Source organism: Mustelus asterias, unplaced genomic scaffold (genome assembly GCF_964213995.1).
Source record: "Mustelus asterias unplaced genomic scaffold, sMusAst1.hap1.1 HAP1_SCAFFOLD_2802, whole genome shotgun sequence".
Classification (NCBI taxonomy): Eukaryota; Metazoa; Chordata; class Chondrichthyes; order Carcharhiniformes; family Triakidae; genus Mustelus; species Mustelus asterias.
Window position 1 is genome coordinate 1 of NW_027592747.1, and position 18,919 is coordinate 18,919.

At 46.4% G+C, this 18,919-nt stretch overlaps 1 protein-coding gene across 1 annotated transcript in view; it reads left to right on the forward strand.

The window, feature by feature from the left end:
• Positions 1 to 3,975: 3,975 nt before the first annotated feature.
• skic2 (SKI2 subunit of superkiller complex) overlaps positions 3,976 to 18,919 on the forward strand; it is a gene marked incomplete at its 3' end in the record, with an annotated part of 42,366 nt that continues 27,422 nt past the window's right edge. The window contains exons 1-8 of the mRNA XM_078207857.1: positions 3,976 to 4,026; positions 6,177 to 6,298; positions 9,423 to 9,532; positions 10,469 to 10,586; positions 11,628 to 11,742; positions 14,493 to 14,567; positions 14,693 to 14,746; positions 17,746 to 17,912. Coding sequence (XP_078063983.1) covers positions 4,008 to 4,026; positions 6,177 to 6,298; positions 9,423 to 9,532; positions 10,469 to 10,586; positions 11,628 to 11,742; positions 14,493 to 14,567; positions 14,693 to 14,746; positions 17,746 to 17,912 — 780 coding nt within the window. The remainder of the gene's footprint in view (positions 4,027 to 6,176; positions 6,299 to 9,422; positions 9,533 to 10,468; positions 10,587 to 11,627; positions 11,743 to 14,492; positions 14,568 to 14,692; positions 14,747 to 17,745; positions 17,913 to 18,919) is intronic.

Below are 18,919 nucleotides of genomic sequence, written 5' to 3' on the forward strand. Positions count from 1 at the left end.
TCTCCACTCTGTACTCTATGAACATTATGTTTTGTCTGTATAACGCAAGTAACAATACTTTTCAGTGTACCCCAATACATGTGACAATAATAAATCAAATTGGTTTAAAGTTTATTTATTAGTCACAAGTAGTCTTACATTAGCTCTGCAATGAAGTTAGTCGCCACATTCCGGTGCCTGTTCGGGTACACTGAGGGAGAATTTGGCATGGCCAATTCACCTAACCCGCACATCTTTGGACTGTGGAAGGAAACCAGAGCACCCGGAGGAAACCCACACAGACACAGGGAGAATGTGCAACTCCACGCAGACAGTGACCCAAGCTGGTAATCAAAACCGGGTCCCTGGCGCAGTGAGGCAGCAGTGCCAACCACTGTGCCATCGTGCTGCCCCATAAATTGTAAATTATTTTTTATTTTTATAATTTCCTTATTTTTAAACAGTATCCCCTCATGCTAGTCTCTCCCACATCCTTTCAGCATGCACCCTGCCAATTCCTATGCCTGTCAGGATCATACATGTTTCACTAAGACCACCTATTATTCTTCTCAACTCCAATGGGTACAGGTCTAACCTGCTCAACCTTTCCTCATATGATAACCCCCCCATCCTAGGAATCAGTCAAGTAAGTGACCCTTCTCTGAACTGCTTCTATCTTTTCTCAAGTAAGGAGACCCAAAACAGTCTAGATTTGGGTCTCGCTAGCACCCTGTACAACTGTAACAAAAAAACTTTCTTAACTTTTGTATTCCATTCCCCGTACAATGAATGATAACATTCAAGTTGCCTTCCTAATCACTTGCTATGCCTGCATATCAGCTTTGTGTGGTTGTAAGACCCCACCCCACCACAGCATAAATTAGGGAAATCAGTCCAGTAGCTTGGAGTACTCACATCGTTTAATGCCGCCCTGGTTGGTCTGCGATGCTGAGCTCTGCTTCTTCAAGGCCATCAGTGCCTTTTTCTGCAAGCAAAATTCCAAAGTCAGAAAGAACTAGGCTCTGGAACAGTGAGAGCTAAACATCAAAACTGACTGTTTACATAAACTTTACTGAAACACAAAGAAATAATTGATTTCAGGCTGGAAAATGCAAGGAACGCACTGTCCTCTCCGCCCCCCCCCCCCCCCCCCCCGGCCAATTCTATACTGTTCAGACGAAAGATTTGCATTTCTCTGGGGTCATTCATAACCAGGGTCTTGTGAAACAGTTCACAGCTCAGGAAGTACTTTTTGAAGTGCAGTTGTAATGCAGGGCAATGTGGCAGCCAATTTGTGCATAGCAAGCTCCCACAAAGCATTCAGACAATTTGTTTGAGTGATTTTGGCTGAAGGATGAATATTCACCCAAAACGTTGCGGTGAACTCCCTTGCTTCCAACAAAACTGTGGGATTTTTAAAATATTGACCCGAGAGCCAGAGGGGGACCTCGGTTTAAAATGGAATTCGAAAGGCAGCACTTCCAACAGTGCAGCACTCCCTCAGTACTGCACTGGGAGTGTCAGCCTCGAACTTGTGTTCAAGGTTTGAAATGGAACTTGAACATACAAACTGTCTGACTCAGTAAGAGTGCCCTCCCAAAGTGCATCACTTTTAGCTTTCTTGAGAGGAGTTGAACATAAATGTAAGATTTCTGACATATTATACACCTCAAATCACAGAATAATACAATGGAACAGAATGAAATCAAAAGGAGGACTGAGTTATATCGACATAACCTAATCGCCTACTTCTGACCTGACTCACTCTCTGTAGAATATAAGTGTGCCAACTATGGTTAAACCTATTCCTGTAAGGTCTTAGAAATCCTACAGCACAGAAAGAGGCCATTCGGCCCATCGAGTCTGCACCGACCACAATCCCACCCAGGCCCTACCCCCACATCCCTACATATTTACCCACTAATCCCTTTAACCTACGCATCCCAGGACACTAAGGGCAATTTTTTAGCATGGCCAATCAACCTAACCTGCACATCTTTGGTCTGTGGGAGGAAACCGGAGCACCCGGAGGAAACCCACGCAGACACAAGGAGAATGTGCAAACTCCACACAGACAGTGACCCGAGCCGGGAATCGAACCCAGGTCCCTGGAGCTGTGAAGCAGCAGTGCTAACCACTGTGCTACCGTGCCGCCCGTGTTGTGGTGCACTAGATAGTTTCCCTACCTCTGGAGCTTCTGCTCCAAGTTCGAGTCCGAATCTGGGACTTGATGGCCATGGAAGGTGCACTCATATTGTGGCCAAAAAGTTGACGATCGACCTGCAAATGTTTCCAATACACCCAGCCAGAACCGTGTTGCAGCTGCAAAGCAAGTGGCTCACCATGTCAACAGAAAACATGCTCAGGTTCTGGCTGTGGGATGTACTCCTTTGTAGTTTTGAGGTACTAGCAAAAGAAGAGAAAGCTAATGCTATGAAATTGCATGGAAATGTTGGTAAAAATGGACATTAGGCTGTGATGCTGAGAGAACTAAAGCAGGCGTTACACAGGTAAGGAGGATTGATCACATGACATCCAAATTGCCTTCTCCAACCCCAATACTTCTATATCTTATAGATGAAAAGCATGCAAACAATTTAAAAAAAAACTATTGCTACAAGCCTTTTGCTTGCAATAGCATCTGAGGAATTCACCTTTAACTCATATAGGCTCCAGGACAATCCAGGAGGGTAAACAATCTCAGACCAGTCAATACCAGACAATAATTGCCCCTCTGGCCTGAGTTGTTGCCATAGTGATCACTGGACCTGGAGATCAGTCATGATGAGACAATAATTGCCCCTCTAGCCTGAGTTGTTGCCATAGTGATCATTGGACCTGGAGATCAGTCATGATGAGACAATAATTGCCCCTCTGGCCTGAGTTGTTGCCATAGTGATCACTGAACCTGGGGACTGGTCAATATGAGATAATAATTGCTCCTTTGGCCTGAGTTGTTGCCATGGTGATCACTGGACATCCATTCACCTTCTTTTTGAGTTTAGCATATTTCTTCTGCAGAGTCTCTTCTTCCTCACTGAGGGCGGACGGGAACAGAGTCATGACTCCCTCTTCCTCCCAGCATTAACCGATTTAATCCAGTAATCCAAAGAATCTTCTTTATTCCAAATTTTTACCAAAAGGGACGAAATGAAAACAACGGCGCATATCAATGACGTCCGACGCCTCATTGACGTCGAAGCGACCGTTAACCCATTAAACCTAAATTTCTGTCAGTCAATAATTGAACTTCCTCTCCGCTTGGATACTTTTAATATTTCTAAGAAGCCAATTTCTTGGTTTATTTGTAGGTAGAAAATGAGTTTTTTTTAAACTTTGCCCCTTTGGGAGTAACAGCATCGAATAAAATAAAGGTTATTTTCTATTGTGCTTCCGGGTGAGAGGTCGGCACTGTTGCCAGGCAGAGATGGAGCAGGAGAGATTCGGTAAGGGACGGCATGGTGAATACACACATTCATAAAGGTTTATAGAGTTTTACTGGAGAATTGCAAAGAGCTCAGGGTCAGGCTGTTCCATTACATGTGCTCTCCTGTTGTCTGTCTTTCCCAATGGGTTAGAAATTAAATAACTGCAGTTACTTGCCGCCATCTTTATTCGTGGCAGACAGGTCGACCACAACAATCAATAACCAAAGGAGAGAATTGCGCCGGCCATCTTTGTTAGTGGCGAACGAATGACCACAGCTAACAGGACCGGTCGGCCATCTTTGTTGGTGGCGGCGAGAAAACCTTTCGCCCCTCACCAACAGTCGACTGAGAGGAGAAGAACTGTGTCCGCCATCTTTGTTAAGGGCGGAGTCGGCCAGCCGAGGACTGTTGGAATTACAAAATTAATTTTAATAAAACTAATCATGGACAATTACGAATCAACGCCTCAGTTTTTGTAAACGTCGTCGACTGAGAAGCCGTGACACACATTTTTGCCTAAATTTGTGCTGAGGCGAGCAAAAGAAAGGTTATTTTCTATTGTACTTCCGGGTGAGAGGTCGGCACTGTTGCCAGGCAGAGATGGAGCAGGAGAGATTCGGTAAGGGACGGCATGGGGAATACACACATTCATAAGGGTTTATATAGTTTTAATGGAGAATTGCAAAGAGCTCTGGGTCAGGCTGTTCCATTACATGTGCTCTCCTGATGTCTGTCTTTCCCAATGGGTTAGATATTAAATAACTACAGGCATGTGTCATCCAGTGAGGGAACTCTGCCAGCAGCTTCACTGGGCAACTTCCAATTCTCTTTTTAATCCCCTTAATGGATCTTCTAGGTGTGCCGCTGCATGGGTCCATAGTGAAAGGGCCCCTGAACAAGTGCACAGAATGGTTACAGTAGAGAAAGAGGCCATCCGGCCCTCCGTGTTCCTGCCAGCTCTCTGCATGAACAATTCACTAAGTGCCACACCTCCCTACCTTTTCCATGTATCCTTCAGATATTTCCCCTTTGGATAATTATCCAGTTTTCTTTTGAAAGCCATGATTGAATCTGCCTCCACTATGCTCTCAGGCAATGCATTCCGACCCTAACATGAAAATAAGAATTTTTTTGTTGCCATTGCTTCTTTTGCCGATTGCTTTAGAGTCATCGAAACCCTACAGTACAGAAAGAGGCCATTCAGCCTATCGAGTCTGCACCGACCACAATCCCACCCAGGCCCTACCCCCATATCCCTATATATTTACTCTTAACTTAACTTTAACTTAGCCTCTTACTCTTAGCCTTAACTCTGTCCTCTCGCTAGTGGGAACAGTTTCTCCTTATTTTGAACTCCTCCATCAAATCTCTTCCTGACCTTTTCTTTTCTGAGGAAAACAGCTTCAACATCTCCAATATTTTTCATGGTGACTAATTCCTCATCCCTGGAATCACTGTGGATCCTTTGTGAACCCTCTCCAATTACTTTTTCTATCCTTCGATAAAACTGCCACTCACTCCGAGAAGCTCAATAAATGCTAAGTAAAACAAACTGCCACTTCAGGATGAAGCGGACCAAGAGACTTATTAAGATGGGGAAAATAGAGTTTGAAAATAAGTTAGTGGGGAGCTGACCGTAAAAGTTTCTATAGGTATGTAAAGGAAAAAAAGATGTGACAAAAACGAATGTAGGCCCCTCACAGTCAGAAACTGGGGATTTCTAATGGGGAACAAAAAAATGGCTAAGGAACTAAGTCCATACTTTGTGTCTGTCTTCACAAAGGAAGAAATGAATAATATGGACCTGAAGTTCTGAGAAACACAAGTTTTAGTGAGGAAATCAATATTAGTTTCACCTGGTACAATTACTTCTGAAAGCCTTTTTTAGTACTTTTCATCAATTGATGTATTTTTGATTTTATTTTATTATTGTCATGTATGAGTGTACAGTGAAAAGTATTGTTTCTTGGGTGCTATACAGACAAAGCATACCGTACATAGTGAAGGAAAGGAGAGAGTGCAGAATGTAGTGTTACTGTCATAGCTAGCATGTAGAGAAAGATCAACTTAACGCAAGGTAGGTCCATTCAAAAGCCTGATGGCAGCAGGGAAGAAGCTGTTCTTGACTCGGTTGGTACCTGTCCTCAGACTTTTCTATCTTTTTCCCAATGGAAGAAGGTGGAAGAGAGAATGTCTGGGGTGCGTGGGGTCCTTAATTATGCTGGCTGCTTTGCCGAGGCAACAGGAAGTGTAGACAGAGTCAATGGATGGGAGGCTGGTTTGAGTGATGGACTGGGATTTGTTCATGACACTTTGTAGTTCCTTGCTGTCTTGGTCAGAGCAGGAGTCATGCCGAACTGTGATACATCCGGAAAGAATGTTTCTAGGGTGAGTCTGTAAAAGTTGTAGAGTCGTAGCTGACATGCCAAATTTCCTTAATCTTCTGAAAAAGTTGGTGGGCTTTCTTAACTTTAGTGTTGGCATGTCTTGTTTTTGCCTGTAGTTTCTGACATGTCTTATTAATTAATTGAATTGCCACTGAATCTGCCTCTGCATTTTCAGGCAGTGCATTCCAGATCACAACATGCTATGTTTCTTATAAAAAAAACACCCGACCCCACCCCTCTGTTTCTTCTGTTATTTATCTGTGTTCTCTGGTTACAGAACCCCCCCGCCACTGGCAACAGTTGCTCTTTATGTATTCAATCAAAGCCCCCTCATGATTATAAATGCCGCTCTTAATTCTAATCCTTCATGTTTGCTATATAGAACTGCCTCCAAAGGATCCTGATGACCTGCCATTGTCCATCCTGGAAGTGGGCTGTTCAGGGAAGTTTGAGTTAATAACACAGCCTGCTACGACGAACGGTTACATCTTCCCTTTGGCAACGGTGAGTATTCACACTCCTCTCTCTTGGTAAGGCAGTCTGAGAGCAAGCTCCGACATCCATCTGTCAAAGGGCTTTGACTGCAGCAGTTGTGAGTGGTCTTTCATTTGCAAAGTACTGTGTGTATGAACAGGCGTTGCCACTCGCATTTCAAACCAGATACTTTCCCACTGAGATGTAAAAGGCAGTTCCTATTTGTACAGGACCTGGCATCAGTCTATATTGCCGTGTAGCTCACATATCAACGTGATAGTTCCCTCCACAGGTTGAGGGGAGGTTATGGAAGCCCCTCTCCCTCCTTCCACATCCAGTGGGTGTTTCCTTGTTTCACCTCCCCTCCCTCCGTGGGCAGCGGCCCTCCCCTCTCCCAAGCGTCCACTCTCACAATGTAAAGGGCGTTGTTGGCTAAACCAGCATTTATTGCCCTTTCGAAGGTGGTCTTAAACTACCTTCTTGAACTGACTGCATTCCCTGAGGTGTAGATACAGCCACAGTGCTGTTAGGGAGGCAATTCCAGCATTTGACCCAACGACAATGAAGGAACGGCGATATATTTCCAAGTCAGGATGCTGAGTGATTTGGAGGAGAACTGCAGGTGATGGTGTTCTCGGCATCTGCTGCTCTTGTCCTTCTAGATGGTAATGGTTGTGTGTTTGAAAGGTGCTGCCTGAGGAATCTCGGTGAGTTGCTGCAGTGCATCTTGTAGATGGTACACACGGCTGTCACTGTGCGCCGGGGTAGAGGAATGGAATGTTTGTGGAAGGGGCAGCAAGCAGACTTGCTGCTTTGTCCTGGATGGTGTTGATCTTTTTGAGTGTTGTTGGAGCTGCACCCATCCAGGCAAGTGGAGAGTATTCCATCACACTCCTGACTTGCGTCGATGCAGGACAGGTTTTGGGGAGTCAGGAGATGAGTTACTCACTGCAAGATTTCTGGCCTCTGACTTGCTCTTGTAGCTACAATGTTTATATGGTTATTCCAGTTGAGTTTTTGGACAATGGTAACCCCCAGGTTGTTGACAGTGGGGGATTCAGTGATTACAAAGGCACCCTCTGGGGCTTGAGCACAAAAATCAAGGTTGACACTCCAATGCAGGTTTGGTGTAATGCTGCACTGTCACAGATGGGATGTGAATCCGAGGCTTGGTCAGCCTGCGCTATTTTGAAGAGCAGGGCGGATTCTCCCTGGTGTCCTGGCCAGGATTTTTCTCTCAATAAACAGGATGTTTGAATGAGGCCATGCCAATGTTAGAATGCCTTCAGTGTACAAGGAGGCCATTGGGCCCATCGAGCCTGCACCGACAACATTCCCACCCAGGCCCTATCCCTGCAATCCCACCTGGTTACCCTGCTAGTCTTCCTGACACTAAGGGGCAATTTAGCATGGCCAATCAACCTGACTCGCACATCTTTGGATTGTGGGAGGAAACCGGAGCACCCGGAGGAAACACACGCAGACATGAGGAGAATGTGCAAACTCCACACAGGGTGAACCAAGCCAGGAATTGAACCTGGGTCCCTGGCTAAGATGATCTGGTCATTATCACATTGCTGTTTGTGGGAGTTTACTTTATGGCGATTGTCTGCCACCTTTCCAGCATTACAACAATGACCACACTTCAAAATGTACTTAATTCCCTGGAACGCACGTGAAGTTGTACTTGTGACACTTGGGGCGGCACGGTAGCACAGTGGTTAGCACTGCTGCTTCACAACTCCAGGGACCTGGGTTCGATTCCTGGCTCGGGTCACTGTCTGTGTGGAGTTTGCACATTCTCCTCGTGTCTGCGTGGGTTTCCTCCGGGTGCTCCGGTTTCCTCCCACAGTCCAAAGATGTGCGGGTTAGGCTGATTGGCCAGGTTAAAAAAAAAAATTGCCCCTTAGAGTCCTGAGATGCGTAGGTTAGAGGGATTAGCGGGTAAATATGTGGGGTTAGGGCCTGGGTGGGATTGTGGTTGGTGCAGACTCGATGGGCCGAATGGCCTCCTTCTGCACTGCAGGGTTTCTATGATTTCTATGAAGGTGTATCGTGCTTCTGAAAAATTCTGTGTAAATGCAGTTCTTCCTTTCTTGATGGGGCGAATCCTCCCCTCAAGCCCTCTCCCACAGTTTGGGACCACCCCACCTTCCCACTCTCTTTGGATATGGCTCTTTCCCTCCATCACTCTCCCCATGGTGAGGGACCCTCCCCCTTGCTCCATGGATTGCACTCCTCACGTGGGTTAGGACCCTCCCTCCATGACAAGGGTCCCCCTCTCTCCCTGTATGGTTAGGGACCCTCTTCCTTAACCCCCACTCCATAGTTATGGATCCTCCTCACCCCCTTCCCTCCCACCTCCCGTTCCATGGGCAGACTTCCTCCCTCTCCCCTCCCTTCCATGGATAGGGGCCACCCCTTCCTCTTGTCTTCCTCTAACCCCTCTGCAGGTGGGGACATCACGTTTTGTTTCCATATCAATATTTCAAGAGGGTACAGGGAGTCTTTATTTATTTATTTATTTATTAGTGTCACAAGTACAAGTCCATTTACATTAACACAGCAGTGAAGTTACTGTGAAAATCCCTTCGTCGCCACGCTCTGGAGCCTGTTTGGGTACGCTGAGGGAGAATTTAGCATGGCCAATGCACCTAACCAGCACGTCTTTTTTAGACTGTGGGAGAAACAGCAGCACCCGCAGGAAACCCATGCAGACACGGGTAGAATGTGCAGACTCTGCACAGACAGTGACCCAAGCTGGGAATCGAACCCGGGTCCCTGGCGCTGTGACGTAGCAGTGCTAACCACTCTGCCACCATGCAAGCCATTATTCACCTTCAATGAACAGAGTAACTGGTCATTGATCTCGATGCTGTCTGTGGGAGCTTGTTGTGCACTGTGGCTTTCGCTCGCGCAACAGGCAACTACATCTCAAAAGCAATATGTTTAATGACAGGCGAAGGGAGAATTCTCTTGTTAGTAATCAGGGTTCATGATGTCAGAATTGGGGAAATTTCATTCATATTGCTTGGAGCTCCAGGACTTTTCCAATGTCTTGGGATTGCATTCTGTGGATGTGGGATCTGAAGCGCGGGGGTTGTTAACTGTGACTTGCCACTGCTGACCTTTCTCTCTTCTGCTTCCTAACTAGCTTCCACATGGCCTGCCTCCGTACGCCTTGGACCTCATCACTGAGGCAGAACAACACTTCCTGTCCGACCCCTCAAAGCTTCCCCTCCATCACTTCGAAAACTCCCAAAAGTAAGTTCCTCCGTCTACTGGCGTCAGAAGATTGGTGGGTAGGTAGAATTACGTGGAACTTTACAACGCAGAACTAGGCCATTTGGCCTGACTGTCAGTGTTTGCGCTCTGGAGCCTCTCCCATCCCATTTCATCTCCTCGTATCCCACGCCTACCCAGCTGCCATTTCATTGAATCTTTATAATTCACCTCCGCCCTTCCCCTGAGGCAGCAAGTTCCACATTCCCAAGAAGGAGCGCCAGGGACCCGAGTTCGAATACCGGCTTGGGTCACTGTCTGTGCGGAGTCTGCACGTTCTCCCCATGTCTGTGTGGGTTTCCTCCGGGTGCTCCGGTTTCCTCCCACAGTCCGAAAGACGTGCCAGTTAGGTGCATTGGCCGTGCTAAATTCTCCCTCAGTGTACCCGAACAGATGTCGGAGTGTGACGACTAGGAGATTTTCACAGTAACTTGATTACAGTGTTAATGTAAACCTACTTGTGACACTAATGAGTAAAACCTAAAAGTTTCTTCTCAATTCCTTATCGCTTTATTATTCACTATCCTATAATTATGGCCCCTAGTTCTGGTCTCATCTGCAAGTGGGGGAGACCTTTCCCACTTCTAGCCTATTAAACCCCTTTCATAATTTCAAACACCTCTAACAGGCCACCACTCCTATTCCTGGAGAAAAGAGCCCCAGCCTGTTCCCTTGCTAATAATTATAGTCTTGAAGATCTTCTATCATCCTTCATAAAACTTTTTTATTTTGCACCTTCTCCCTAGCCCCTTCAGCCCTTTGGTTTGTGATCATGGAGACCAGTGTGATCTAACCCAACGTTCGATGCGAGTTTAGCGTAACCTCTCTGCCTCGGGTTGAGGGAGGTGTAGGTTGTATGCTCCTTGTCTGTACCTCATCCCACTTCCAGCCCTGAGATTTTGTTTGTTTGTGTTGAAGGGTCTGGCCCAGAGAGGTGTGTGTGGATTCTTTGTACTATGCCGACGTGACCCCGGTTCATTCAACGCTGAAAGTGGAGAGGAACCAGACCACGGGCGAGTTGCTGGGCTTTAAAGAGGTAATGGGGGCAGTGGTTTCCATTGACGTTGCCAGAGCAGTTCCTGTCCCCTCCCATTGTGGAGAAAACTAATGCAACCTCTTTTTTTTTTTGTCCAGTGCAGGGAGATTGGGCGGCACGGTAGCACAGTGGTTAGCACTGCTGCTTCACAGCTCCAGGGACCTGGGTTTGATTCCTGAGATGCATCGGTTAAAGGGATTAGTGGGTAAATATGTAGGGATATGGGGGTAGGGCCTGGGTGGGATTGTGGTCGATGCAGACTCGATGGGCCGAATGGCCTCTTTCTGCACTGTAGGGTTTCTATGATTTCTATGACCGAATCGGTACCTGTTCCCTTAGCTAATCTGTCGCTATTGTAATTTAGACTTAATTTGCAGGGGCATCTGATTTGGACAGATTACTCATTAAACAATGGGAGACGGTGGCTTTGTGGTAATGCCACTGGAGTACCAAACAACTGTAGGCTGCATCCATAGGTTCACGGACCCCTGCCTGTTTTTGCAGCCTTGTGTAGTCTGTGGACCATGGTGGGGGCAGGGACAACTTCCCCTTCTGGACCCCTTCTGTCCCATCTTCAGACACTAAGGAGCAATTAATCATGGCCAATCCACCTAACCTGTACATCTTTGGAGTGTGGGAGGAAACCGGAGTACTTGAAGGAAACCTGCGCAGACACGGGGAGAAGGTGCAAACTCCTCCAAGTCTGGAATCAAACCTGGGTCCCTGGCGCTGTGAGACAGCAGTCCAACCACTGTGCCACCATGAAGTAAGGAAATAATTTTTTTTACATGAGAGACAGAGTGGGACTAACTGAATTAGACTTTGAAAGAACCAGCACAGAGTCAATGGGCCGAATGGCTCCATTCTGTGCTCCATCGACCCCTGACTGTGTTCCCACCGGAACTGCACCTTGGCAACAAGAGAACAATGTGGTGAATTTCTTGAGTGATTGTGTCACCTCCTGAAAGGTCCTGGGTGGATATTTGATGTTGAAAGATGCTGTCTTACTGAAAGCTGCTTGCGGTTTTACTTTCCTGGCAGGTACTCCTGGACGATACGGGATTGTCCATAAAGAACTCCCTCTCTCTGCAGCGACCGCCTGGCCCTCCGACCCAGTCTGTAAGAGGCAGTTCCACTAATTACCCATTCTGGCCAGGTACGGTTCTCCATCTCCTCATTGTTAGACTGATGTCTGTGGCAACAATGACTCTATTAAACATACAGCTCACTTGCACGAACCTTCATCTGGTTCCTGTTATAATACTCTCCCTATTAAGCACACTCACTGACTTTAATAATCCTGATTCCTTTTTTAACACAGTCCCTGTTAAACACGGTGGCACAGTGGTTAGCACTGCTGCCTTTCAGTGCCAGGGATCCGGATTCGATTCCAGCCTTGGGTGACTGATTGTGTGGAGTTTGCACATTCTGCGTGGGTTCACGGTGGAACAGTGGTTAGCTCTGCTGCCTTTCGGCACCAGGAACCCAGGTTTGATTCCGGGCTTGGGTCACTGTCTGTGTGGAGTTTATACGTTCTCTCCATAGAACATAGAACAGTACAGCACAGAACATGATGAAGGGGATAGATAGAGTGAACGTTCAAAGACTATTTCCTCGGGTGGATGGAGCTATTACAAGGGGGCATAACTGCCCTTGGGCCCACGATGTTGTGCCGAGCTTTATCTGAAACCAAGATAGGATGGACTTAGGGAAACTTAGATAGGATGGACGTAGGGAAGTTGTTTCCATTAACAGGGGAGACTAGGACGCGGGGGCACAGCCTTAGAATAAAAGGGAGTCACTTTAGAACAGAGATGAGGAGAAATTTCTTCAGCCAGAGAGTGGTGGGTCTGTGGAATTCATTGCCACAGAGGGCTGTGGAGGCCGAGACGTTGAGCGTCTTCAAGACAGAAATTGATAAATTCTTGATTTCTCGAGGAATTAAGGGCTATGGGGAGAGAGCGGGTAAATGGAGTTGAAATCAACCATGATTGAATGGTGGAGTGGACTCGATGGGCCGAATGGCCTTACTTCCGCTCCTATGTCTTATGGTCTAAGATCAAGCTATCCCACTCCCTATCATCCTGGTGTGCTCCATGTGCCTATCCAATAACCGCTTAAATGTTCCTAAAGTGTCTGACTCCACTATCACTGCAGGCAGTCCATTCCACACCCCAACCACTCTCTGTGTAAAGAACCTACCTCTGATATCCTTCCTATATCTCCCACCACGAACCCTATAGTTATGCCCCCTTGTAATAGCTCCATCCACCCGAGGAAATAGTCTTTGAACGTTCACTCTATCTATCCCCTTCATCATTTTATAAACCTCTATTAAGTCTCCCCTCAGCCTCCTCCGCTCCAGAGAGAACAGCCCTAGCTCCCTCAACCTTTCCTCATAAGACCTATCCTCCAAACCAGGCAGCATCCTGGTAAATCTCCTCTGCACTCTTTCCAGCGCTTCCACATCCTTCTTATAGTGAGGTGACCAGAACTGCACACAATATTCCAAATGTGGTCTCACCAAGGGTCCTGTACAGTTGCAGCGTAACCCCACGGCTCTTAAACTCCAACCCCCTGTTAATAAAAGCTAACACTATAGGCCTTCTTCACAGCTCTATCCACTTGAGTGGCAACCTTTAGAGATCTGTGGATATGGACCCCAAGATCTCTCTGTTCCTCCACAGTCTTCAGAACCCTACCTTTGACCCTGTAATCCACATTTAAATTAGTCCTACCAAAATGAATCACCTCACAGTTATCCGGGTTAAACTCCATGTCTGCATGGGTTTCCTCCGGGTGCTTTAGTTTCTTCCCACACTCCAAAGATGTGCTGGTTAGGTGCATTGGCCAATCTACCTTGCATTTATCTCAATTAAATTCCATCTGTCATTCGTCAGCCCACTGTCCCAATTGTTCAAGATCCCTTTGCAATCAGAGATAACTTTCTTCACTATCCACTATGCCACCAATTTTGGTGTCATCTGCAAACTTACTAACTATGCCGCCTATATTCTCATCCAAATCATTAATATAAATGACAAATAACAGTGGACCCAGCACCGATTCCTGAGGCACACCGCTGGTCACAGGCCTCCAGTTTGAAAAACAACCCTCTACAACCACCCTCTGTCTTCTGTTAAGAAGCCAATTTTGTATCCATTTGGACACCCTCACCCTGGATCCCGTGAGATTTAACCTTATGCAACAACCTACCATGCAGTACCTTGTCAAAGGCCTTGCTAAAGTCCATGTAGACAACATCAACTGCACTGCCCTCATCTACCTTCTTGGTTACCCCTTCAAAAAACTCAATCAAATTTGTGAGACGTGATTTTCCACTCACAAAGCCATGCTGACTGTCCCTAATCAGTCCTTGCATCTCTAAATGCCTGTAGATCCTGTCTCTCAAAATACCTTCAAACAACTTAGCATGGACATCTTAAGGGGATTCTAGGTAAAAATGCAAAGAAATGGAACGATAGGAGGATTGTCCCGAACTCCAGTATTCATCTATTGGGGCAAATAAAGTTTATTAGTCACAAGTAGGCTTACATTAACACTGCAATGAAGTTGCTGTGAAAATCTCCGAGTCGCCACACTCCGGCGCCTACTCGGGTACAAGTGGGAGAATTTAGCATGGCTGACACACCTAACCAGCACGTCTTTCCGACTGTGGGAGGAAACCGGAGCACCTGGAGGAAACCCACACAGACATAGGGAGAATGTGCAGACTCCACAGAGGCAGTGACCCAAGCTGGGAATCAAACCCGGGTCCCTGGTGCTGTGAGGTAGCAGTGCTAACCATAGTGGCACCTTAATGACCTGTTTTGTGCTGTAAATTCTGTTAAAATCTATCTATGAAATGAATTTACCCGATTTAATTTTTTGCCTTTTTCTCTCTAGGGGGCATGGATGAGCCAAGTTTGGATATGATTAAGTCAGTTGGAGAATTTGAAGAAAGCATTGACTTTGAGAAGGGTAAGTATTTTCCAGCTGAGATTTGAACGACATTTTCTCACTGACAGTTCCTATCCACTTGTGCTCAGTCGCTCGACATTCGAGAGCAGTTATAAAACGTCCCACTTGTGTATTTGTTTTTTCAGATTTACTGACTGTGCCTCCAGGTTGGAAAAATGGACTGGATTTCAAAAAAACAGGTAACCACTTTGAATTCAGAGTGCATTTAGTCAGCAGTCGTTTCAAAGAGGAAATGAGAATTGCAATACAGTGTTCTTCACTTCTTCAGGAATCCCAAAGTGCTTCGCAATCACTGAGTTACTTTTAAAGTCCTCGGTCTTTCTGGCCAAGCGCAGTTTGCGCTGGTATTTGAAGGGCGCATTACTATTCCCCTGCACTAACACCTAAATGTAATTGCCCTCTTGATGGGACTGGCAGAGCCTTTTCTATTCCTTATCTGAGGAAGGATGTCCTTGCTATAGAGGGAGTACAGTGAAGGTTTACCAGGCTGATTCCTGGATGGCAGGTCTGTCATATAAGGAGAGATTAAATCAGTTAGGATTATATTCACTGGAATTTAGAAGAGTGAGAGGGGATCTCGTAGAAAGTTATAAAATTCTAACTGGCTTAGACAGAGTTGATTCAGAAAGAATGTTCCCAATGGTGGGGGGAGTCCAGAACTAGGGGTCATAGTTTGAGGATAAGGGGTAAATCTTTTAGAACTGAGGTGAGGAGAGATTTCTTCACCCAGAGGGTGGTGAATCTGTGGAATTCACACCAAAGAATGTAGTTGATACCAAAATGTTGTCTAATTTCAAGAAAAAAGTAAGTTTAGCTCTTGGGGCTAAAGGGATATGGGAGGAAGGGGGGATCAGGATATTGAATTAAATGATCAGCCATGATTAAAATGAATGGCAGAGCAGGCTTAAAGGGCCGAATGGCCTACTCCTGCTTCTCGTTTCTATCTTTAATTAGACCATAAGATATCGGAGCAGAATTAGGCTATTTGGCCCATCGCATCTGCTTCGCTATTCAATCACTGCTGATTCCCATTCACCTGCATTTTCCCCTTAACCTTTGATCCCCTTACCAATCAAGAACCTATCTCTCTCTCTCTTGAATACGCTCAATGACCTGGCCTCCACAGCCTTCTATGGCAGTGAATTCCATAGATTCACCACCCTCTGGCTGAAGAAATTCCTCCTAATCTCGGTTCTTTATTCTGAAGCTGTGCCATCGGATCCTAATCTCTCCTACTAATGGAAACATCACGTCCACTCTATCCAGGCCTTGCAGTCTTACGAGCGTCCTGTTAGAATACTGAATCAGCCTAGATTATGTTGACTTGATGGGATATAATGTGGGGATGTATGAGGGTTATTCGACTCTGTTTAAGAATAGGAATGATGTGGATTATTCAATGATTACATTATTCATGTAAATTGAGTCTGTGTCTTTATAAACTCTGTTTGTGAACAGAATTCCCACTCACCTGAAGAAGGGGCTTAGAGCTTCGAAAGCTTGTGTGGCTTTTGCTACCAAATAAACCTGTTGGACTTTAACCTGGTGTTGTTAAACTTCTTACTAAGAATAGGAAAGCAGAATCTTTTTGGAAAGATGTATAACTTGTAAATATTAATGTTCAGAGAGTTTTGGGTAGCCGTGTACAAAATGAGTGTTATGTATTGTAAACAAATGCACCCCTGTTTGATTAGTCACAGGACGTGTAGTTATGTCATCAGAATTCGCAGGTTTCCCCTTCCATCCTAGACTGTAAACAAGCAACACTTATCTCATAAAGCCTGACTAACTGGTTAAGTTAACCCACTGTGTGGCAACCTTTTCATCCTTTCACTTTGCTGACAAAGGTAAATTTGCCACAGTCCCAGGTGACCATAGGCTGCTCTCCCCTTTTGGTGGTGATTTAACCTGAGGGTCACCACCTCTCGGGCAAGAGGCAAGGTTGAGAAGGCAGTGACTTCATGAATAACCTCAGCCAGTATGGGAATTGAACCTGCGCTGTTGGCCTCGCTCTGCATCACAAACCAGCCGTCCGGCCAACTGAGCTAAACTGACTTGCTGCACAAGTGAGCTGACCACATAATACATAACGCCTAGCGTGCAGGTACAGCAAGTAAGTAGGAAGGCACGTGGCATGTTGGCCTTTGTTGCAAGTGGATTGGAGTTTAAGAATAAAGAAGTCTTGCCACAATTGTACAGAGCTTTGGTAAGACCAGACCCGGAGTTGTGTGCACACTTTGATCTTTATATGTGCCTCAGTGTTGGCACAGTCCACCAAGTTAATTGCTGAGATGAGGAGGTAGTCCTTTGATAAACCAGGTAAATTGAGCCTATGGAGTACTCTTGAATTCAGAAGAATGAGAGGAGCTCTCATTGAAGCGCTTACAGATTCTGAAGGGGCTTGAAAGGGTAGGCAGTCATGTCTGGGGAATCTTTAACCCCGGGAACGTTCTCTCTTGACCTTGAGACTATAATTTAGATCTGAGATAAAGAGATATTGTTTCACTCGAGTTGTGAATCTTTGGAATTCTCTATCCCGGAGGCTTACGGATGCTCCATTGTTGAATACTTTTAAGGCTGGGATAGACAGATTTTTGATCTCTCAAGGAATCAATGGATATGGGGAGCAGATGGGCAAAAAAATCCACCATGTTTGTATTGAATGGTGGAATAGGCTCAAGGGGCTGAATGGCCTGTTCCTGCTGGCTCTTCTGTGCTCCAATCCTGGATTGGGTCTTGAACCCAGAAGCTTTAGGCTCAGGTGAGAAGGCACCCCAGTATTTATTCCCCGTTCCTAATTGCCCTTGTAGAAGTTGGTGGTGAGCTGCCGCCTTGAACCGCTGCAGGGCATCTGATGCAGGCATACCCGCAGTGCTGTTAGGAAGGGAGTTCAGGATTTTCCCCAGCAACAATGAAGAAACGGCAATATCATTCCACGTCATGATGGGAAGTGGGAGGGGAGGTTGCAGCGAGTGGTGTTCCGATGTGCTTCTGACCTGCTCTTGTAGAGAAAGTATTTATATGGCTGGTCCAGTTTAGATTCTCTGTTGAATAAAGGCTATTATTGTCTCTCCCTCTCCCCTCGCCCGCACTCCTTCTGTCGCCTGCACACCTCTCTCCTCTCTCTCTCCCCCCCCCCCCCCCCCCCCCCCCCCGTCTTCTCCTCCTCCACCCACAGAACACAAGGTGGCTCCTGGCTTACTGAGCCTCACAGACCTCATCGGAGCGATGGACGACTTCAATCTTGGAGGATCCAGTGATGAAGAAGATGAAAAGAAAGAGAAGACAGCTGAAGTAAAGCAGCCTCTCCCCAGAACCAACAGCTTGGAAGACCTCGTGTTACAGGTTAAATACTAATTGCAACAGCCCTGTTTTGAATAAGGCCAAAGCAAAGCCCCAGCTCCAAATCCCTTAACAAGTTGCCAATTACAACTGGGCCGCGCATGGCAACAGCCTGAGTATCTGAGAATGAATGCCCTGGTGAGGAGGCCATTTGGCCCAGGGGTTCTGCTCTTTGGTAGCGTGATCCATTTTGTCCCAACTCCCGTTCTTTCCCTATCGCCCTGTTTCATAGAATCCTACAGTGCAGAATGAGGCCATTCGGCCCATCGAGTCTGCACCAATCACAATCCCACCCAGACCCTATCCCCATAACCCCATGCATTTACCTTAGCTGGTCTCCCTGACACTAAGGGACAATTCAGCATGGCCAATTCACCTAACCGGCACACCTTTGGACTGTGGGAGGAAACCAGCGCACCCGGAGGAAACCCACGCAGACACAGGGAGGACGTGCAGACTCCACACAGACAGTGACCCGAGCCGAGAATCAAACCTAGGTCCCTGGCGCTGTGAGGCAGCAGTGCTAACCACTGTGCCACCATGCCGCCCCTTTTGTCAATTGACATAAATCCTTCCCTTGAGTTACTGAACTTACTGCCGATAGGAACAGCTTCTCCTTTGTGACCAAGCATCCAACAAGTGTCTTGGTAATCTAGAGCCCCAGACCAATGCTCTGGGGACGTATTGGTACAGTGGTTAGTACTGCTGCCTCACAGCACCAGGGACCTGGGTTCGATTCCGACCTGGAGGAGTTTGTACATTCTCCTGTGTGTGCGTGGGTTCCTTCCGGGTGCTCCAGTTTCCTCCCACAGTCCAAAAGATGTAAAGATTAGGTTGTTTGGCCACGGTAAATGGCCCCTTAGTGTCTAAAGGTGTATGGGTTAGGTGGATTGGCCATGCTAATTTGCCCCTTACTATCCAAAGATATGTAGGTTAGGGGGAATTACCATGGTAAATTTGATTTTTGATTTGATTTATTATTGTCACATGTATTAACATACAGTGAAAAG